The 19,286-nt window shown below is 43.2% G+C and overlaps 1 protein-coding gene across 6 annotated transcripts in view; it reads right to left on the bottom strand.

The window, feature by feature from the left end:
• Positions 1-2,979: 2,979 nt before the first annotated feature.
• The window catches only part of LOC129707254 (eyes absent homolog 1-like), a 207,803-nt gene continuing 191,496 nt past the window's right edge, over positions 2,980-19,286 (bottom strand). For all 6 annotated transcript variants that reach the window (XM_055652151.1, XM_055652150.1, XM_055652153.1 and 3 more), the window contains exons 12-17: positions 14,563-14,621; positions 14,286-14,446; positions 13,148-13,262; positions 11,088-11,209; positions 10,569-10,669; positions 2,980-3,849 (exon numbers count right to left, since the gene is read on the bottom strand). In XM_055652151.1, the coding sequence (XP_055508126.1) occupies positions 3,769-3,849; positions 10,569-10,669; positions 11,088-11,209; positions 13,148-13,262; positions 14,286-14,446; positions 14,563-14,621 (639 nt within the window). In that variant the 3' untranslated portion in view covers positions 2,980-3,768. The remainder of the gene's footprint in view (positions 3,850-10,568; positions 10,670-11,087; positions 11,210-13,147; positions 13,263-14,285; positions 14,447-14,562; positions 14,622-19,286) is intronic.

The following is a 19,286-nucleotide window of genomic DNA, read 5'->3' as shown; positions in this document are numbered from 1 at the left end:
TTCCCACAGATGGCTGTGGAGGCCAAGTCATTGGGTAAGTTTAAAGCGGAGATTGACAGGTTCTTGACCAGTAAAGGTGTCAAAGGTTATGGGGTGGAGGCAGGAGAATGTTGTTGAGAGGGTAAGATAGATCAGCCATGATTGAATGGGGGAATAAACCCGATGGGCTGAATGGCCTAATTATGCTCCTATGATATGAACTTATTGTTGCTTCAAATTCTTCCATGGGGCTGGTGATTTGCCCTTGAACTTGACCATGAGAGGAATAACCAGTCTCTTTTTACTCGTTAGCTTGGTTTAGAGTAATACTGAAAATAAAAGTGTTGGAGAGAATCTATCCTTTGCTGCTGCTGCATAGTTTTGCCATCTTACAATTAAAATTGTTGAAGTATAGTCTACTAAAGAGGTTTAAGAACTTCTACATGGTCACAGATTAAGCATGGTTTGCTAGATGCAGTTTTCTTGATATCATCTAATTATCTATTGGGGGGAAATATCTATGTGGGTTAACTGTGTGACTGTTTCATGCTTATCTCCTTTTTTTATGCAAGAGATATGGAGGCAGATTAGACTAGACTTGAGACATACAGCGCGGAAACAGGCCCTTCGGCCCACCCTGTCCAGGACGACCAGTGATCACCCCCGTACACTTGGACTATCCTACACACTAGGGACAATGAACAATCTTTATTAACCTGGAAACCTGTACATCTTTGGAGTGTGGGAGGAAACCAGAGCACCTGGAGGAAACCCACATGGTCACAGGAAGAATGTACAAAATCTCTGGACAGACGGCACCCGTAGTCAGGAACGTACCCGGGCCTCTGGCGTTGTAAAGCAGCAACTCTACCTGTGCACCACTGTGCAGCCAGGTGGCGCAGTGGCACAGAGGTAGAACAGTGGTAGATTGTTTTCTTACTTCACAAAGTTGAAACTGCTGGAAATATTCAGCAGGTCAGGTAGCATAGACCTGAAATGTTAACTCTGATTCTTTCTCTACAGGTGCTGCCTGATCTGGCTAGTATTTCCTGTTTTTTTTTCTCCTGCAGACTTCCTGCATCTGCATTTTATTTTGTTGCGTTTTCGATTATTTTTTATGTTTTCCTTGTGCCTTTGACCAACTGACTTATTTTTCAGTCTTTTAAAAATTTTGCAGCTGTAAAAATGTGGTCAGTTTTTATCCTCAACTTAATTATTTGAAGTACTATTTCTTTCAAAATATTATCCAAGAGGTAATCAATGGTTGGCCTTGGTCAAATGCCCTTGGTGTGCAGGTGAGTGGTGGAATCTGTGAAGTTACTTCACAGGTTTTAGTGAAAAGGAGGAACGACATGTAATGGGTGATTTTGCAAACAGAATCCAGCTAGTTGTTCAATCTTTGCCATCACCAACCGTAACAGAATTTATAGAAGCTGCATTGTCTAGTATTTAAGATAAGAACAGTAATGTACATATTAATTATACCATTTAATAGGGTGCAAACTTCCACAGTGATTCACAGTAGTGCTGCCAGCCACAAGTTAATATCGTGCACAGGGGCAAATAGCATTGGGTGACCGTTTAGGGAGCCTTCGAAACTTCCAATGGGCAAGACTTACAATGATAGACCGATTTAAAAACTGAAGGTGTGCAGAGGGCTCCTGAAGGGATTACGCGGGAAAGGAGGGCAGGTTTGTGGGATTCTGTGCCCCCTTATGATAAACGGGATCATAGTGGCATTGTATTAAGTTTGCTGTTTAAGGGCACTGTAATCTGGCAGAACTGAGCACTCTCCCATACCAAACCTTCTTAAATTTAATTCCATTAAGTTCAAGCATCCTAATGATGGATTGAACATATTTGCGCTGTGGAGACGGATGGTTAAAAGATTGTTGGTATCAAGTGGAAGAAGCATAATTGACTTCACAGTCTTACTAAATCCTGAACACTCCTGGGTTACTTCAACACAAGGATGCAAGTACTGTGGTGAGTAATGTATCTCAAGGTTACAAGGTCAGTTTCTTGTCACATGTACCAATTAAGGTACAGTGACATTCAAATTACCTGCACAGTAATGGATAGGATTAGATAACAAATCTATTACCATTCCTTCATGTGATTTCAGTGTCTTGTCTTGTCCATATTTATGTGTCCCATTGCTAGCAGTTGGCCAATGATACAAACAATATGTATTGTGGCACAGCGGTAGAGTTGCTGCCTTACAGCGCCAGAGACCCGGGTTTGAACCTAACTACAGAGTTTGTACACAAAAATGCTGGAGAAACTCAGCGGGTGCAGCAGCATCTATGGAGCGAAGGAAATAGGCAACGTTTCGGCCCGAAACGTTGCCTATTTCCTTCGCTCCATAGATGCTGCTGCACCCGCCGAGTTTCTCCAGCATTTTTGTGTACCTTCGATTTTCCAGCATCTGCAGTTCCTTCTTAAATACAGAGTTTGTACGTTCTCCCTGTAACTGCGTGGGTTTTACACACTGCAAAGACATACAGATTTGTAAGTAAATTGGCTTCGGTAAAAACTGTAAATTGTCCCTACTGCATAGGATAGTGTTCGTGTATGGGGATCGCTGGTTGGCTTGGATTAAGTGGCCCAAAGGGCCTGTTTCTATACATTCTCTCTAAACTACCCTACACTAAACTAAACTCCAACCATTGTTGGATCGTGATTAATCGGGTGGGAAACATTTGTGTAATACTACCTGTAGACTGTAGTCATTAAGTATTTGTAGAAGAGTGCTTGACGAAGGATTGTTTGCTTTACATTAGGATATATAAAACCGGGAGTTCTTTGAGTACCTTGGTTGAAAACCAATTTAATGAATCTTAACTTCATTGTTCGATGCCTTCATACAGTTGGTATGATGATGTAGATGGCATTTATGAACACCAATCGCACTCCTGCTGTTGGCCAGAAGGAGGGTCTGTTTAACTTTGAAAACTGTCATATGATCTGGCTAAATGGACTAGTTTCAAAAGTCCTCAGAAAATTTCAAATTCTTGTTTATTCAATGCCATTTAACCACAAGATTTGTTGTCACAAAAGTACCAACTGCACGTATTGATCAACAAGGTGGTGACATAAGGTAGAGTGTAGACACATGCACAGTCCACAGGACACCTATCTTTAATAAAAACACTCACAGGTTGCTATTTGCAGTTACTATTTGAAAACAACTTGAGCAGTATCAGAGAAAGAGAGATAGAGAGAGAGAGAGAGAGAGAGAGAGATATCGTAAGATTACAAATTTACACAAAAAAAAAGATTATTTGTCTTTTGATTGTCTTAGCAATAGCAGGTTTTTTAAATAAGAACTTACTGTATTTTCCATTGGGAGGGGCAAGTGTGCTTGCACTGAGCACAGTTCATATTGGGGGGAGAAAGCAGGAGTTCATAAATAGCAAGAACCATTAAAAAAAACAGTGATTGTACCACGCTGTCTATAACCACGTCACTGCCTCCCCCATGGTGTTCACAGCAAAGTCTCGATGATAACGAAGGGTTCAGTTGACTTTGTAGTTAACATCATATCAGGTTTGTGTCTTTTTTTTTTCAATAAAGGCGCATTTCCACAACGAAGACAGTGGTGCAGTGGTGTAAAACGATTTGAGTTTTTTTTTGTGTAGAAAGGTCAGATCTCATTCTTAACTCTGAAGCCATTTTTGTTTTTCTTCCGTGAGGGTTAAGACAAAGCAAACGTCAACTGCATAATCCACGCATCTCATAGCTGGACGGGCACCACAGTCAGGGAGCCAAGCTGCAGCCTCTCCTCTGCTACAAGTACTCGAGTTCAAGAGCGTGCCGTAGGGCCTCAAGGTCCGCGTGGCACGAGATCCTCCAGAAGGGCATGTTGTTCTGCAAAAAGCACAGGAGGGTTTGTTGAAAGGAAAGCTCTCTGATTACAGCAGTCAATTGGAATGTTTCAGTTAGAACAATCCCTGCCTTTGCACCAACTCGTTCCTGTGGAGGTGGGTTGGGGTCCACAGCGCAAGGTGCTACCCAAATGCTCTGCATTCACATACTTGGCAATGACTCGACCCAAGAGCTGGGATCAGGTTATTCATGGGGAAGAGAAGCATGGAAGTTGAGTGGAAGTAGTTTGAGGATAATTATTATTTACAGTGTAATAATAATGAACTGCAGGTGCTGGTTTACCAAAGAAAGACGCAATATGCTGGAGTAACTCAGTGGGTCAGACATCATCTCTGGATGACATGGATAGGTGACCTTTCGAGTTGGGTCCCGACCCATAATAATGGACGTGTCTCATCCAATCCATAATAATGGGGACCCTTCACCTCATCTCCTCCTAAAGCAGCCCCACAGAGCCCATGGTGACTTGCCTCTGTTTCTGAGGTAACTGGAGTAACTCAGCGGCTCAGGCAGTATCTCTGGAGCACTTGGATAAGTAACACATGACACAAAGATAGGTCGGGACCCTTGTTTAGACTTATTGGTGTGGGGGGTTGGGAAAAATCTGGAAGAGAAGAGGGGCAGGACCAAGCATTGGCAATAATGGGTGAACACAGGTGAGAGATAGTTCTTAATTGTCAGGGTTGACTGCTGCGGATCAATGGCTTGGTGAGTAGCGATTGGGAGGGTGGTGGTTAAAAACTTTGTGGATATAGGTAGTTGCTTGGGGAAGGTGGTGGGAGTTCATTGATAGTCAGAAGATAGATCAGTACTGGAAGCTTGATATTCCAGTGGACCTGAGAGTGGTGGGGCAGATTGGTGGCTGGAGATGAGTCACCAGTTAGAGATGTTTGAGTTGGATCAACTCTTTGATAGGTGACGAACATTGGTCAAGTATTTTGAGGAGGTGGCGGTGATTACCAAAAATGTGGGTGGGGACCTAGGGGAGAGCTGGATAAGAGTGACATTGAAAGGAGCTGTGCCTGACTTGCATTGGACTGGGTCCAGTTCACACATCCCTTTTAAGTAATGATGAAGTCTGCTGCATCTGCAAGACAGACCTAGAGTCATAGAGTCACAGTCATACAGGATCTGGAGACTTGACTCATAGGGTTCTCAACTTGTCTCCCTTCTACACTGCCATAGAGCAAGCATCCACACTTGGAATAAATAGTACATTGTTATTTTTTTACTGTCAAATCAGTTTCTCTTTGTATTGGCATCCACCTACCCAAAAAATAATCTAAAACTAGTTGACCTTTTGATGATCTTTGCTGAATTCTTAGAAATAATCGATTATCTAGCACACCCAAGATTAACAAACACTGAAACATAAAACTGAGCATGAAACAAATATTGCATCTTACTACTTCCTCCTGGAAGAAAATACAAATGCTAAGTCAAAATAACGTCAGCGCAGTTTAAGCCGTCACTCTAACTCGTTGTGACATAATAGCTTTTTGCCAATGTCAAGTTTAGATTAGAGATACAGCATGGATCAAGGCCCTTCACCACCCCACCCCCGAGTCCATGCTGCCCATCGATCACCTGTTCATCTTCGTTCGATGCTATCCCACTTTCACATTCACTCCCTACATACTAAGAGCAATTTATACCAATTAACCTACAAGCCCACATGTCTTTGGGATGTGGGAGGAAACTGGGAGTACCTGGAAGAAACCAACACAGTCATAGGGAGAACATGCAAACTCCACACAGACAGCATCTGGGGTCAGGATTGAACTCTGGTCTCTGGCACTGCGAGGCAGAAGCTCGACCGGGTATGATCATTATTACTTCGTACAATGAATATGAGCCGTTGGTAGTTTCAGCTGGCGTTGGTACTTGTACTATTCTTGGATTTTGAGCTGGATTGTGGTCTTGGAGACATCAGAAGACAGCATCAGGGTAGGTAGGTTAATTGGCCACCGTAAATTGTCTTTTGTGTGGGTGGGTGGGCGAATTAATGACAGTTGGGGTATAGGATACAAGAGAAATTAGTGCAGGAATAGGATTAATCTGTGAATTGGCATAGACTCAATAGGTTGAAGAACCTCCTATGTTGTAAGGAAATATGATTTGGAACCTCCAGTATATTAAGTTAATTTCATTTAACTTTGCATTTTTCAGATTTTTGGAAGCATGTCATTTTAATTTGATCAAAAACCAGTTTTATTAAAAGCTGATATGCCTATTTGATGCTGCTGGGTTTGAACTCCTGGCACAGTAGCTTGTTCTATGGTTGGCTGTTTGACAAACACTGCCTGGAACACAGGTCTGAGTGTTCATCAATCAGATATCATTTACCTGTTTCAGGCCTCAGTCTCATTCAACCAGCCATTCCGTTCCAGCATTGCTTTTCTCTAACATGGCTCCCACCCAGCCACAGATTCAATGTTAAAGCTCCTGATGCTGAACTAGTGTGAGGGTTACAGCTGTCGGCTGTATGCGTTGTTGATAATTAGTTCCTCCAACTTTTTTTAGAGATACAGCGTGGCCCACTGTGTCCCCGCCGGCCAGCGATCACCCCACACACTAGCACTATGCAATTTTGCCAAAGCCAATTAACCTATAAACCTGTACATCTTTGGGGTGTGGGAGGAAACTGGAGCTCCTGGAGAAAAACCCACGCGGTCACGGGGAGAATGTACAAACTCTGTACAGACAGCACCCGTAGTCAGGATCGAACCCAGGTCTCTGGTGTTGTAAGGCAGCAACTCTACTTCTGCGCCCCCCTGCTGCTGACTTTCATTTGAGTTCAATGAGACTGAATGCAGTTGAGAGCAATGGCATTGTGACTGTCTTGCTTGTGTTTATTCTTAGAACAGAGAAATAGAACAAGGACAGAGCAGGAACCAGCCTTTTGGCCCTCAATGTCAGGCTGAACATGATGCTAAATTAAACTAATCCTTTCTACCTACACGTGATCCATGTCCCTCCATTCCCTGCATATCATAGAACATAGAACTGTACAGCACAGAATCTGGCCCTTCGGCCCACATTGTTTGTGCTAAACATGATGCCTAGCTAAAATGATCTCATCTGTCTGTACGTGATCCATATCCCTCTAGTCTCTGCACTTCCATATGCCTATCTAAAAGCCTCTTAAACACCACTATCGTATCTATCTCCACCAGCACTCTGGCAATACATTCCAGAACCCCATCACTCTCTGTGCTAGTTTCCCTTTATCATGTATCTGTACACAGTGGACAGCTCGATTGTAATCATGTATAATCTTTCCCCTGACTGTTTAGCATGACACAAAAAGTTTTTCACCGTGACAATAAACTAAACTAAAATTAAATTTGCCCTGCACATCTCCATGAAACATTCCCCCACTCATCGTATAGTTATGACCTTTAGTGATATCACACATCCATGTGCCTATTGCTATGGTTCCCCCAGTTCATGTCCAACCTGCCATGGCTGATCCATATATCTGAAACCCTCCTGCCTACATGAGCTCCAAAGCAGTGTAATTAACTGCTCTATAGTTTGAATCCTTGCCTTGCCAGCATGTAGCAAGGGTAGTCATCACCGCTGAGTTTCTCCAGCAATTTTGTGTACCTTCGATTTTCCAGCATCTGCAGTTCCTTCTTAAACACTAGTCATCCTGAGATCATGACCCTGAAGATCCCGTTTTTAACCTACTACCTAACTATTCTTTGCAGGACTTTATCTGCTTGCTGTCGATGTAATTGGTACCAAAATGGCCCATGACCTCAGGCTACTCGCCCTCCTCTGTCAGAATATCCTGTGCTGCTCAAATATCCTTGGCTACCAAACGCAAATATTGTCCCAATTACTTTTTTTTAGGAAGGGCTTGTACTTGTGATTAGGTTTCTGCTTAACCCCATTAAGGGAACCAAATTGCATAAGATTTAATCTGTATTATTCATGGGCAAGTGGACAGTGATCATATGATGGGATGTTTCTATTACTGAAGCATACTCAACATGAGGCTGGGCTGGTTGGATATCAGTACCTGCATTGACAAGGCAGTTATTGTGTGGTTTTATCCTTCAGGCAAACCCAAGTAAACAAACTTTAATTACTTAAAACACACCAATGTGCAGCTTATTTGATGCTTTTGATTTTTTTGTTTGGTCTAGACTTTACTTTTAGACTTTAGAGACACGGCGTGGAAACAGGCCCTTCAGCCCACCGAGTCCATGCCGGCAAGCAATCACCCCATACACTAACACTATCCCATACACTAGGGACAAATTACAAATTTTTAACTGAAGCCAATTAACCTACAAATCTGGATGTCTTTGGAGTGTGGGAGGAAACTGGAGCACACAAAGAAAACCTACACAGTCACAGGGGGAATGTACAAAATCTGTACAGACAGCACCCATAGTCAGGATCGAACTCGGGTGTCTGTTGCTGTAAGGTGGTAACTCTAATGCTGCACTACTGTGTTCCACAAATCTATTTGTGGAACTTTTCTATTACTTTAAAAATATCACCAGGGCTGCTTAAAATGGGGATCAGACTGAAGTAAGATACTATCTGAACTGTGGATGCAACTGTTATTTTGTAGTGAAAGTGCCTGCGTGCTATTGTACGTAGCTCAGGTGTGTTGCTGAGTCAGCCGTTCTCATTAATCAACCTACAGACAGGCATGCTATGCTGGCTGCTCTTCACGCAATGCCTTCACTACACAAACAGACCATTCACACCGGGACACATCTGTAAGAGGCCACTTCAAACCTTTTCTTCAAACAGCCACTGAAGCTTATTAGAGTTAAATATCCTTGTAAAAACTTTGTTTGCTCAGTTGCTTCAGGTGCTGACCTTGGGGGTGGTGGGGAGTGGGGGTAGGAAATGGGTTTGCTTTGATGTTTCTGGGTACATTGACTGGACCTTTTATACAATGAATTGGATGCTGGGATAGTGTTGTACATTCAGTGGAACTAATTATCTGCCATCACGAATAGAGCCCAAGGATTCTGAATTTACTACATAATTTAGTTAGTTTAGAGATAAAGCATGGAAACAGGCCCTTAGGCCCATCGAGTCCATGCTGACCCATACACTAGTTCCATACTATCCCGCTTTCACATCCTACACACTTGGGGCAATTTACAGAAGCCAATTAACTTACAAACTTGCATGTCTTTGCAAAGTGTGAGGAAACCGGTGAAAACCCATGCGTTCACAGGGAGTTAGTTATAGGATCCTAACATGCATATCTAAGCAATACCCCTGTCTGAAGAGAGGTCCTAGCCCACCACAAATTCTGCCTGAGCCGCTGAGTTGTAGAGTCACTGAGGCATGGAATGCTGTATGTCTCAGGTCCTTCAGCCCAACTTGCCCACACCGACCAATATGTTGCGTCTTCACTAGTCCCACCTGCCTGCGTTTGACCCATATCGCTCTAAACCCGTCTTATCCATGTGCCTGTCTAAATGTTTCTTAAACGATGCGATAATACCTGCCTCAACTACCTCCTCCAGCATCTCATTCCAGACACCCACAACCCTTTGTGTGAATTAAAGTTACCCCTCAGGTTCCTATTAAATCTTCCCCCCCCTCACCTTAAACCTATGTCCTCTGGTTCACGATTCCCCTACTCTGGGTAAGAGACTCTGGGCGTCTACCTGATCCATTCCTCTCACTTTTGCCACCATTTTGAGTTTTAGTCAAGATTCCAGCAACTCTTGTGTCCCCTGTATGTTGTGGAGGAAACTGCTGAACATGCAACCAAAGAGCTGCCTGGAAATGTAATTGGACAGGGGAATAGGGCTTCAAGTTATTTAGAGTTCAATTCTCCAGAAGCTTAGAAAGTAAAAGCCTTCCACAAAGAAGAACGGAAACCAACAATACAATTTTGTTTCCCCAAAGGTAAGTGGAACTTTAATTGAAAATGCAGAGAGAACATTCAGGATAAAGGGTAAGGCTCCATCTCGCAAATCCTTGTCTTCAAGAGGAAGTGATTATGTTGTTTGGATAACTAATCTCCGTGGGCGACATGGTGGCACAGCGGTAGAGCTGCTGCCTCACAGTGCCAGAGACCCGGGTTTGATCTTGACTACGGGTGCTGTCTGTATGGAGTTTGTACATTCTCCCCATTACCTGCATGTGTTTCCGCCGGAATTTTTACGATTTCCTCCCACACCCCAAAGATGTATGGGTTTGTAGGTTCATTTTAATTGTAAATTGTCCCTAGTGTGTGTAGGATAGCATTCGTGTCTAGCGATTGCTGGTGGGCGCGGACTCGGTGGACTGAAGAGCCTGTTTCCATGCTTTTTCTCTAATGTAAACTAAACTAAACTAAACGAATAGATTCATTCTATTTGGAAATCAATGCAGATCAATGTATAGGAAGGAACTGCAGATGCGGGTTTACACCAAAAATAGACACCAAGTGTTGGAGTAACTCAGCGGGACAGGCAACATCTCTGGAGAAAAGTAATGGGTGGCGTTTTGGGTCGAGATCCTTCTTCAGACTGAGAAGTCAGGGGGGAGGGAAACGAGAGATATGAAAAGGTACATGGAACAAATGAATGAAAGATATGCAAAAGGACAAATCAAAGCCAGCAACGATGATCAAGGAAAGGTGGAGCCCACAATGGTCCATTGTTGGCTGTGGGGAAGGTGATAACGAGTGATACAAACAGGGAAACTCAGCGGGATGACGTAAAAAGATGTACCTTTTTTGCTGCTTGTTCTTCTTCAACACCGTCCCCCACCACAATGTAGACTGCTTTCCTTCCAAACCTTTGAACTATTCTTTCAAAACAGCTTTCCTTCCCTAAAAAATAAACAATAACATTGATGTTCCTCCAATCTCGGCGAGGAGAGGTAATCGGTGAAGCATTTGCATGTCCTTTGCACAGCTGAGGTGAGAGTATTCACAATGGCATTAGGCATGATCACAGTGCAACCAAGCCCATGCTGACACTTTCTTGTTCATGGGCCAAAGACGTTGACTAATCATTTAATTCAACAGAGCTTTGTTTTAATTGTTTGTAGTTCAAGTCCAGTTATCTATTAGTGTCACTCACAATGGTTCTAAAGTCAACACTGAGCAAATCCAGCATTTGCTGAATTCACACTCTGCTGTTGTCTGCCCATTTCTTTCATACACAATGTAATCCTGAGCCAATTATTATGTATGATTTAGAATAAAAACAGGTTTCCAAGAGTGATTAAAATTCCCATGTGCTTACCTGTTTTTGTGGCGCTGTAGATATTTTCTATAGGGAAGACTGTGCCCAGTCCGTACAACAACACCTTGGACAGGGCAGGTATCAGCTGTGTTGTTGTGACCAGAATATTCACACAATTTGATCTGTAAAATAGATCGATTGATTCAAAATATTTTTAGATATTTTCTAATTAGCTAATTTCTAATACCGGAGTATTTCAGTGCCTCAGGTGTTTGTTAAACTACTCTTATTCACAACAAAATATTTCACCTACGATATTGATAGCTAATCATTTTTATAAACATGCTCTAATAAAACAAGAGGCCAGGTCACCTTTGCACACATGCCAATTCATATGGTGTCATTATTAACAGTGAATTCTTGCTGGCTCTTAGACTCCAAATGCCATCACAGCCGAGTTCAGTCCAGTCTTTATCCAGTTTTGCAAATGCTTGCAAAATACCCAGTGGGAAATCTAGTCTAGGTTGCAAAGAGTGTCAACCTCTATTTCTGCTCACCACCTGTCTTCCGAGGCCACTGACTTCAATGGAACCAAATATGTTTAATTTAGTCTAGTATTATTTTATTTTCTTGCTTGCTATCCAGTCAGCGAACATGATTACAATCAAGCTGTCCACAGTGTACAGATAGAGGATAAAGGCAATAGTGTAAAGTTCAAAGGACAGAAAAGGCCAGTAAATCTTGCTCAACAAAATTCTATTCGAAAGGAAATCAGCTTTAGTTTAGTTTAGAGGTACAGGATGAAAACAGGCCCTTCGGCCCACCAAGTCCACGCCGGCCATCAATCACCCATTCACACTAGTTCTATGTTATCCTACTTTCTCATCTACTCTCTGCACTCCAAGGATAATTTACGGAGGCCAATTAACCTACAAATCCGCACGTCTTTGTGATGTGGGAGGAAACCGAAGATCCCCGAGGAAACCTACGTGGTCACAGGGAGAATGTGCAAATTCTATATATACAGTGGCTGAGATCGAACCTGGGTCACTGGCACTGTGAGGCAGCAGCTCTACCAGTTGCCCACGTCTAATCTACATATGACTCCAGACTCCTAGCCATCTCTTCCGTTTGATAATTGGGGATGGACACTAAATGCTAACTTTATCAACTGCCCACATCCTGTGAATTCATGGATCCAACTCCAGAGCAGTTAATGCAACACAGCAGAATTGAACTTAATTCAGTATCAATCCTGTTACTTACTTTATTCCTCAAATTCCCTTTAAAATGTAGTCGTCCCACCTTAAACATACGCCCTGAAGAAGGGTCCTACCCCAAAACATCTCCTGTCTATTTCCTTCCACAGATGCTGCCAGACCTGCTGACTACTCCGGCGCTTTGTGTTTTTCTTAAACCCGTGTCCACATGTTATGATACACTAGGGAAAAATATTGTAAATATCTACCCTATACATGCCTCATGTTGTTATAGTTTTAGTTTTTGTTATAGAGGTACAGCATGGAAACAGGCCCTTCGGCCCACCGTCCGTGACGACCAGCAATCACCCATTCAGTAGTTCTATCCTACACACTGCACACTAGGGACAATGCACAGAAGCCAATTAACCTACAAACCTGGATGTCCATGGGCCCTACACTAGCGATCCTGCACTAGCACACACTACACACTAGGGGCAATTTACAATTTTACCAAAGCCAATTAGCCTACAAAACTGTAAGTCTTTGGGATGTGGGAGGAAACCGGAGCACCTGGAGAAAACCCACGTGGTCACAGGGAGAAGGTACAAACTCCATACAGGCAGGATCGTACCGGGGTCTCTCGCGCTGTAAGGCAGCAACTCTTCCGTTGCACCACTGTGCCGCCAATGTACATCTCTCTATTATGTGACCCCTCGGCCTCCTCTGCTCAGGGGAAAACAAGCCCAGCCTATTCAATCCCTCCCCATTACAAATGTCTTCCAATCCAGGCAGCATCCCAGTGAATCTCCTCCGCACTCTCTCCAACATGTCTTGCACCCATTTCCTCACTCCAACCCAACTGGGATTTTTCAACACATTGCCGGTTGAGATAAGACAGGGGAGGCACAGGCAGCTTACCTCGAGTTAATTAGACTGAGTGCTTTCAGTGCATGTGTCAGCCACAGGTCAGTCAGAGCCTCCATATCTGCCCTCAGCTGCAGCCACCCTTCCCTCTTGGGTGTCCCGATTAAACCTGTGCAATGACACACAACCAAGTCTTATTGCAAGTTACAACTGCAAGTAGTTGCTGCACCATTCTGTAGCCAACATCAACCAGGAAAACCACATGGAAAAAAAAATAATAGTCAGGCATGTGACCATAAGCCAAAGGAGCAGAATTTGGCCATTCTGCCCATTAAGTCTGTTCTGCCATTTCTTCATGGCTGATCTATTTTACTCTCTCAACCCCATTCTCCTGCCTCCTCTCCATAATCGTTGACACCCTTACTGATTCAGAACCTATTGATCTCTGATTTTAAAATACCCAATGACTCTTCTTCCACAGCTGTGGCAATGAACTCCACAGATTCGCCACCTTCTGGTTAAAGAAATTCCTCCTCATCTCAATTTTGAATTTGTAGTGTTTCAATTAACACTATAGGTGCTAGTTTTGAAACAGATTCACCAGGGAAAGCAGTGTAGACTGTCTCAGAGATGATGAATGAATGCATTTACTAAATACATTAAAACTAATGAATGATATATTGATTTATCCCAGAAATGGCCCTGTTTCATATCCTGTGGGCTTTAAAACCCCCCAAAACATTTCCATCTTTCCTTTTGAGAGTAATTGTATGATTGAGACCTTACAAGAAGCATTTCTATCCTTGGTTAGACACAAAATGCTGGAGTAACTCAGCATGCCTGGCAGCATCTCTGTCGAAAAGGAATAGGTGGGGTTTCTGGACAAGACCCTTCTTTTGACTCAAAGGGTCCGAAGAAGGGTTTCGACCTGAAACGTCACCTATTCCTCTCCTACAGAGTTTCTGCCTGACCTGCTGAGTTACTCCAGCATTTTGTGTCTGTCTACGGTGTAAACCAGCATCTGCAGTTCCTTCCTACTCTTTATATCCTGGGTGTTAGATTTGTCATATTTACTGCGACTGAAAAGACTCCCTTTGAAACATTTTGCATTGAAACTACCATTTAAATGAGTTATGCCGGTTTGTGCTATCATTCGATAGCTTTCAGTAGATGTCACAGTGTAGATACTTGCCGCCAACGTTGTTTTTGTAGGTATTGTACATTTCTTTTACTCGACGGTAGCGGAATGCTAGTTTCCTCATCCAGTCTACACCCCCATGTACACCAGAGCCTATGCAAAGGTTTCCACCAACTGCGGCTGTTTGGAAACCATCTGTTGCAAAGTTATATGTGCTGTGTGGGAGGAGAGAGGACGACTGTTAGTGGCATTAGTTCCATTAATTAGTGCACAGCTGAAATACTGGAGAGTTATACAGCTCTTATGGGATTTATTTTCAGTACGAGCTCACCTCAGATCCTGCCCATTGTCATCTGAAGACACGTCATCAATGTGGACTTGGTCGCACTCCTGCAAAAACATAATTAAAACAAAAACGCTGGAGTTTAAGTAACTTGCAGCACACAGAATATTCCCATCACCAAGTTGTCTGCAATTGCTGGAGTGTTTTCCCATGAAAAGATTACTTCCTGAAACAGTCGGGGATACGAATATGGAATCGGATGTTGTATCAAACTCCAGAAAAAATGATTTTAACCTTTAGCCTCAGACCAATATTCTGTCTTACTTAACTGGACTCTCTCAAGGCGCGGAGGTCAAAGTTGAAACCCATGTTGCCTTTTAGCGTTCTACGAGCAAGATCGCAGTCTGAGCTAAAGAATGTTGTTGGAAAATACAGCTAATAAGGAAATGTTTAGTGGCTCTGTCAGGTTCTGTATTTCTACTTTATCAGGAGAACTTACAGTAAATTCCTTTTGCAGATGTTCATTTGGTGGTAAACATGCAGGGACTGAGAAAGCAGCAACTTCCATTCCAGCTCAGTAGCTTAGGGAAAGTCTGCCACAGCTTTGCGGGTGCGTTATAGTTGGAAATATCACGGGTCAACAGTCAATCTGAAATGAGCTTCATTAAGCAGCATGGGGTGAAGCCACTGGTTTTACTTTTACCTTGAAAAGTTAAAAAAATGTGGAAGGGCCTTGAAAGAAATTACTTGCTTTTAAAATAAATATGTAAGCGCCGCTGGAGATGCTAACTTAAACAGTTTGTGTTTTAGTGAGTAAACCTGTAAGGGTGGCAGGGAACAAGATTGGAAAGAATATTCCTTTTTTGCCTCAACATTTACTAATGAACAAATCTGAAGCAGCGGCCAGCACCGTGGTCGGCCCATGGATATAAAGCGGAGAATTGAACAATGATATCTCAGTTATGTAGCATCTTTAATGTAACAAAACATCCCAGAATGCGTAACAAGATTGTAAATCAACTAGAGGGTGGCATAGTGGCGCAGCGGTAGAGTTGCTGCCTTACAGTGCCAGAGACCCGGATTCGATCCTGACTACGGGTGCTGTCTGTACGGAGTTTGCATGTTCTCCCTGTGACTGCGTGGGTTTTCACCTGGTGCCCCGGTTTCCTTCCACACTCCAAAGATGTACAGATTGTAGGTTAATTGGCTTCAGTAAAATTGTAAAATTGTCCCCAGTGTGTAGGACAGTGCTTGAGTAGGAGGTGATGGCTGATTCAGTGGCCTGTTTCCACACCATATATCTCTAAAGTCTCTAAAGTCTAAAGTCTCTCCAAAGAAGAAATTTGGTTACGTGAGCGACCATGATCAAAAGCTCAGTTGCTCATTTCTAAAGGAAAAGAGTGATGTTGAGAGGCAGCAATATTTAAGGATGTAATTCCAAGGATTTAGTGCCTTCACAGCTGAGAGCAGCACAGTTAATGTAGGGGTGATCAAATGGAAATGTCACAGTCTAGAGGGCAGAGCGTTAAGGCCAGAGGGGGAACTTTAAAGGAGATGTGCGGGCCTAGTTCTTTTGTGGGTTCCAGGGTGGTGGATGCCTGGAACACACTGCTGGGGTAGTGAAAGCAGATGCAATTGTGGCATTTAAGTGGCTTTTACATAGTCATATGGGTGTAACCAAGCAGGAGAGGACTGGAATTACAGTACAGATACGTAGTGGAATGTAATACATGCCTGTGAATGCCAGTTTTTTGTTTTCCTAATTTAGAAATAGTAAATTATTTGCAAACATAATATCACAAAATTAAACACGCTTGATATTCTCTTCCAGAAGATATCCCTGATGACCTATTTTGTTTGTTGGATCTTGTCTTAACAGCATGCCAGTGCTCAGGGAAGGCAACATTTTAGACAGAGTGTCGATTTTGACCACTCCCTGATCATGCACTCTGTCACTGTCTGTACACTGAAGCTTCTGTTCTGCTTTTGTCTTGATTCCAACTTTGGAGACACACTTCTTTACATCAGCTTGTTGCGCACTTCTCAAACCTGTTCCCTTCTTTCAGATTTCTATTTGAGTGGCAGAGATGGAACATAAAACAGCACAACACAAGGGCAGGCCTTTGGCCACAATGTCTGTGCCAAACATGATACCAAGAACAACTCTTATCAGCACATGGTCCATATCACTCCATTCTCTGCATACCCATGCTCCTATCCCAAAAGTTTCCTAAATGCCACTATTGTATCTGCCTCAACCCCAGCAGCGCGTTCCAGGCACTCACCACCCTCTGTGTAAAAAAAAAAACTTGCCCCACACATCTGTACTGTACTTGTCCCTCTTTCACAGTCTGGAAATCATTTTCCATAAGATCTTTACAGAGGGCAGAGTGGAAACTCTAATCCTTTCACTCTGGGTTGCAATGAAACAGGGTCCCAAAGGTGAAAGAGAGTGCTCTAACATACTGCGCCACCATGTCCCATTAAATCCTCAGCATTTTGTTTTAAATAACTCTGTAGCTTACCCTAAACCTGATACCTTCAGAAGCAAGGATGTGACCTTTTACACATGCCTGTAAAATAACTGCGACCATTTACATTATAAATCAAACTATGACAAGAGTTCACATCAGTTAATAGAGTTAGTGAAAACTCAGTGAAATTGAAACTTATGCTGTAAATGACTATCTTAAATCTGGCCTGCTTGTTGAAAACAGGAATTGAGAAATCTAAAAATGACAAAATGAGGCCCTATGGTAACACTTGGGTCAATGTGCGAGAGACTTCAATGGATCCTAAACAACATCTTCCTACCAGAGTAGTACTGAGTTCAAGCACTCGGATATAGCCTTAAAATATCAAAACCGCAAGACCATATGCTCATTAAGGACCTGTCACGATCAATTCTTGTTGCATTTCTAACCATTTTTAATGTCTTTTCTGGTACCTGTCCCCTTCATCGTGGGCATTCAATGCTCTGTACTCTAATCAGCAGGTGTTTCCACAAACTTTGTGTAAAGTTCTGATTTTATTGCACTAACTGGTTGAAAGAGTGTGGGAAAAAGCCTCTGCAAAAGTGTTATTTATCCATCCTCATTGACACAACACTGGCCAAGAACGCACTGAAAGTTATCATGGGGGGGGGGGGGGGGGGGGGAGGGGGGGGGGGGGGGGGGGGGGGGGGGGGGGGGGGGTGGGGGGGGGGGGGGGGGGGGGGGGACGAACACACACACAAGAGAGCAACTAGTTTTCAAACTTGGATTTCTTGTGTTTTTATTTATTTGATCACAGGATATGAAGTTTGCAGGGAAGGCCAACATTTATTGTCCATCCCTAATTGCCCCTTGAACTGAATGCAAGGTAGTTTCAAAATTATTTTCATTGGTGGTTCTGGACAATTATATAGTCCAGACCAGACCGAGGAAGAACAGCTGATTTCCTTCCCCTGAAGGGCATTAGTGAACCAGATGTCTTTTTGAAAATCATAACACAGTAGTTTCACAGTTCCCATTACTAGCTTTTTATTCCAGATTTATTTAATTAGCTGGCTTTAAATTCCCCAGCTAACATGGTGGGTTTTGAACTCCTTTCTTCCAAATCAATAGCCTAGTGCCTCTGAATATCAGCCCAGCAATTTAACCATTATGCTACTGTAGCCACATGGGCGCTTCTGTATCACACTGCCTTTTCAACACTGAGTAATTTCCACTGCTGCAATCAGCATGGGTCAATGGTCAGGGGCTTTTTGAAACAATAATCCTACGGCCCTACAATGATTCACGTTTGCATGCTATTGGCAAATGTTAATGTAATTGTGCAAAAGCATTATCTTCCCCTTCTGAGTCTGTCCCTCAACGACTTGTTTCCCTTCTAGTTCTGAGAAGGCCGATGAGTCTAATTTGGGACCAACAGCTTCTGCCACAGATGCAGTTGAAACTACTTGTCAGGGTGGGGGATTTTGGAGGGGGTGTGGTGTTGGCTGGAAGTATGGTTGGGGGATAATGCATGCTTTTCACTATTTACATTGGGGTTCCAGTGCATGGCCATGGTTCTCATTGTCATCTATTTTGAGTGCCTTAGGCCTGATATGGCTTGGCAAGGCATTGGAGATTGAAGCGCCTGATACCATTGTATTTCTCTATATGAAGGTGGCAGGGATGTCACATGCCTTCAAGGAAGCTTTGAGAATGTCTTTAGACTTTAGAGAAACAGCGTGGATACACCGAGTCCATGCCGACCAGCAATCACAACCAAACACTAGCACTAGCCTACACTCTGGGGCCAATTTACCATTTTTACAGAAGCCAATTAACCTACAAACCTGCGTGTCTTTGGAAGGCGACTGAAGCTCCAGGGGGAGAACCCACGTGGTCACAGGGAGAATGTGCAAACTGCATACAGACAGCACCCATGGTCACGATCAAACCCGGGTCTCTGGCGTCGTAAGGCAGTAACTCTACCGCTGCGCCACTGTGCTACCAGGTTCCAGTAGAACCTGGTCTCTACGCATCTTGAACAACTTCCCACTGGATCAAAGCCTTGCTCTGTCAAGTCGGTGTGGGAAGTTGGTGTACATTTGCTAGTCATGGTAAAGGAAACCCCGTACAACCAAAACCATACCCATACCACAACCACCACACACTGGCTACGTGGAATAAGCATGTTGAATCCTCTGCCAAATCCTTGAAGTATTGTAAAACAAATCACTGCAAATGTTGGTTCACACAAAAGAACACAAAATGCTGGAGAAACTCACTGGGACTGGCAGCATC

The sequence above is a fragment of the Leucoraja erinacea genome, chromosome 21 (genome assembly GCF_028641065.1).
Source record: "Leucoraja erinacea ecotype New England chromosome 21, Leri_hhj_1, whole genome shotgun sequence".
NCBI lineage: Eukaryota > Metazoa > Chordata > Chondrichthyes > Rajiformes > Rajidae > Leucoraja > Leucoraja erinaceus.
Note: the sequence above shows the minus strand (reverse complement) of the source record. Positions and strands in the feature narration are given on the sequence as shown.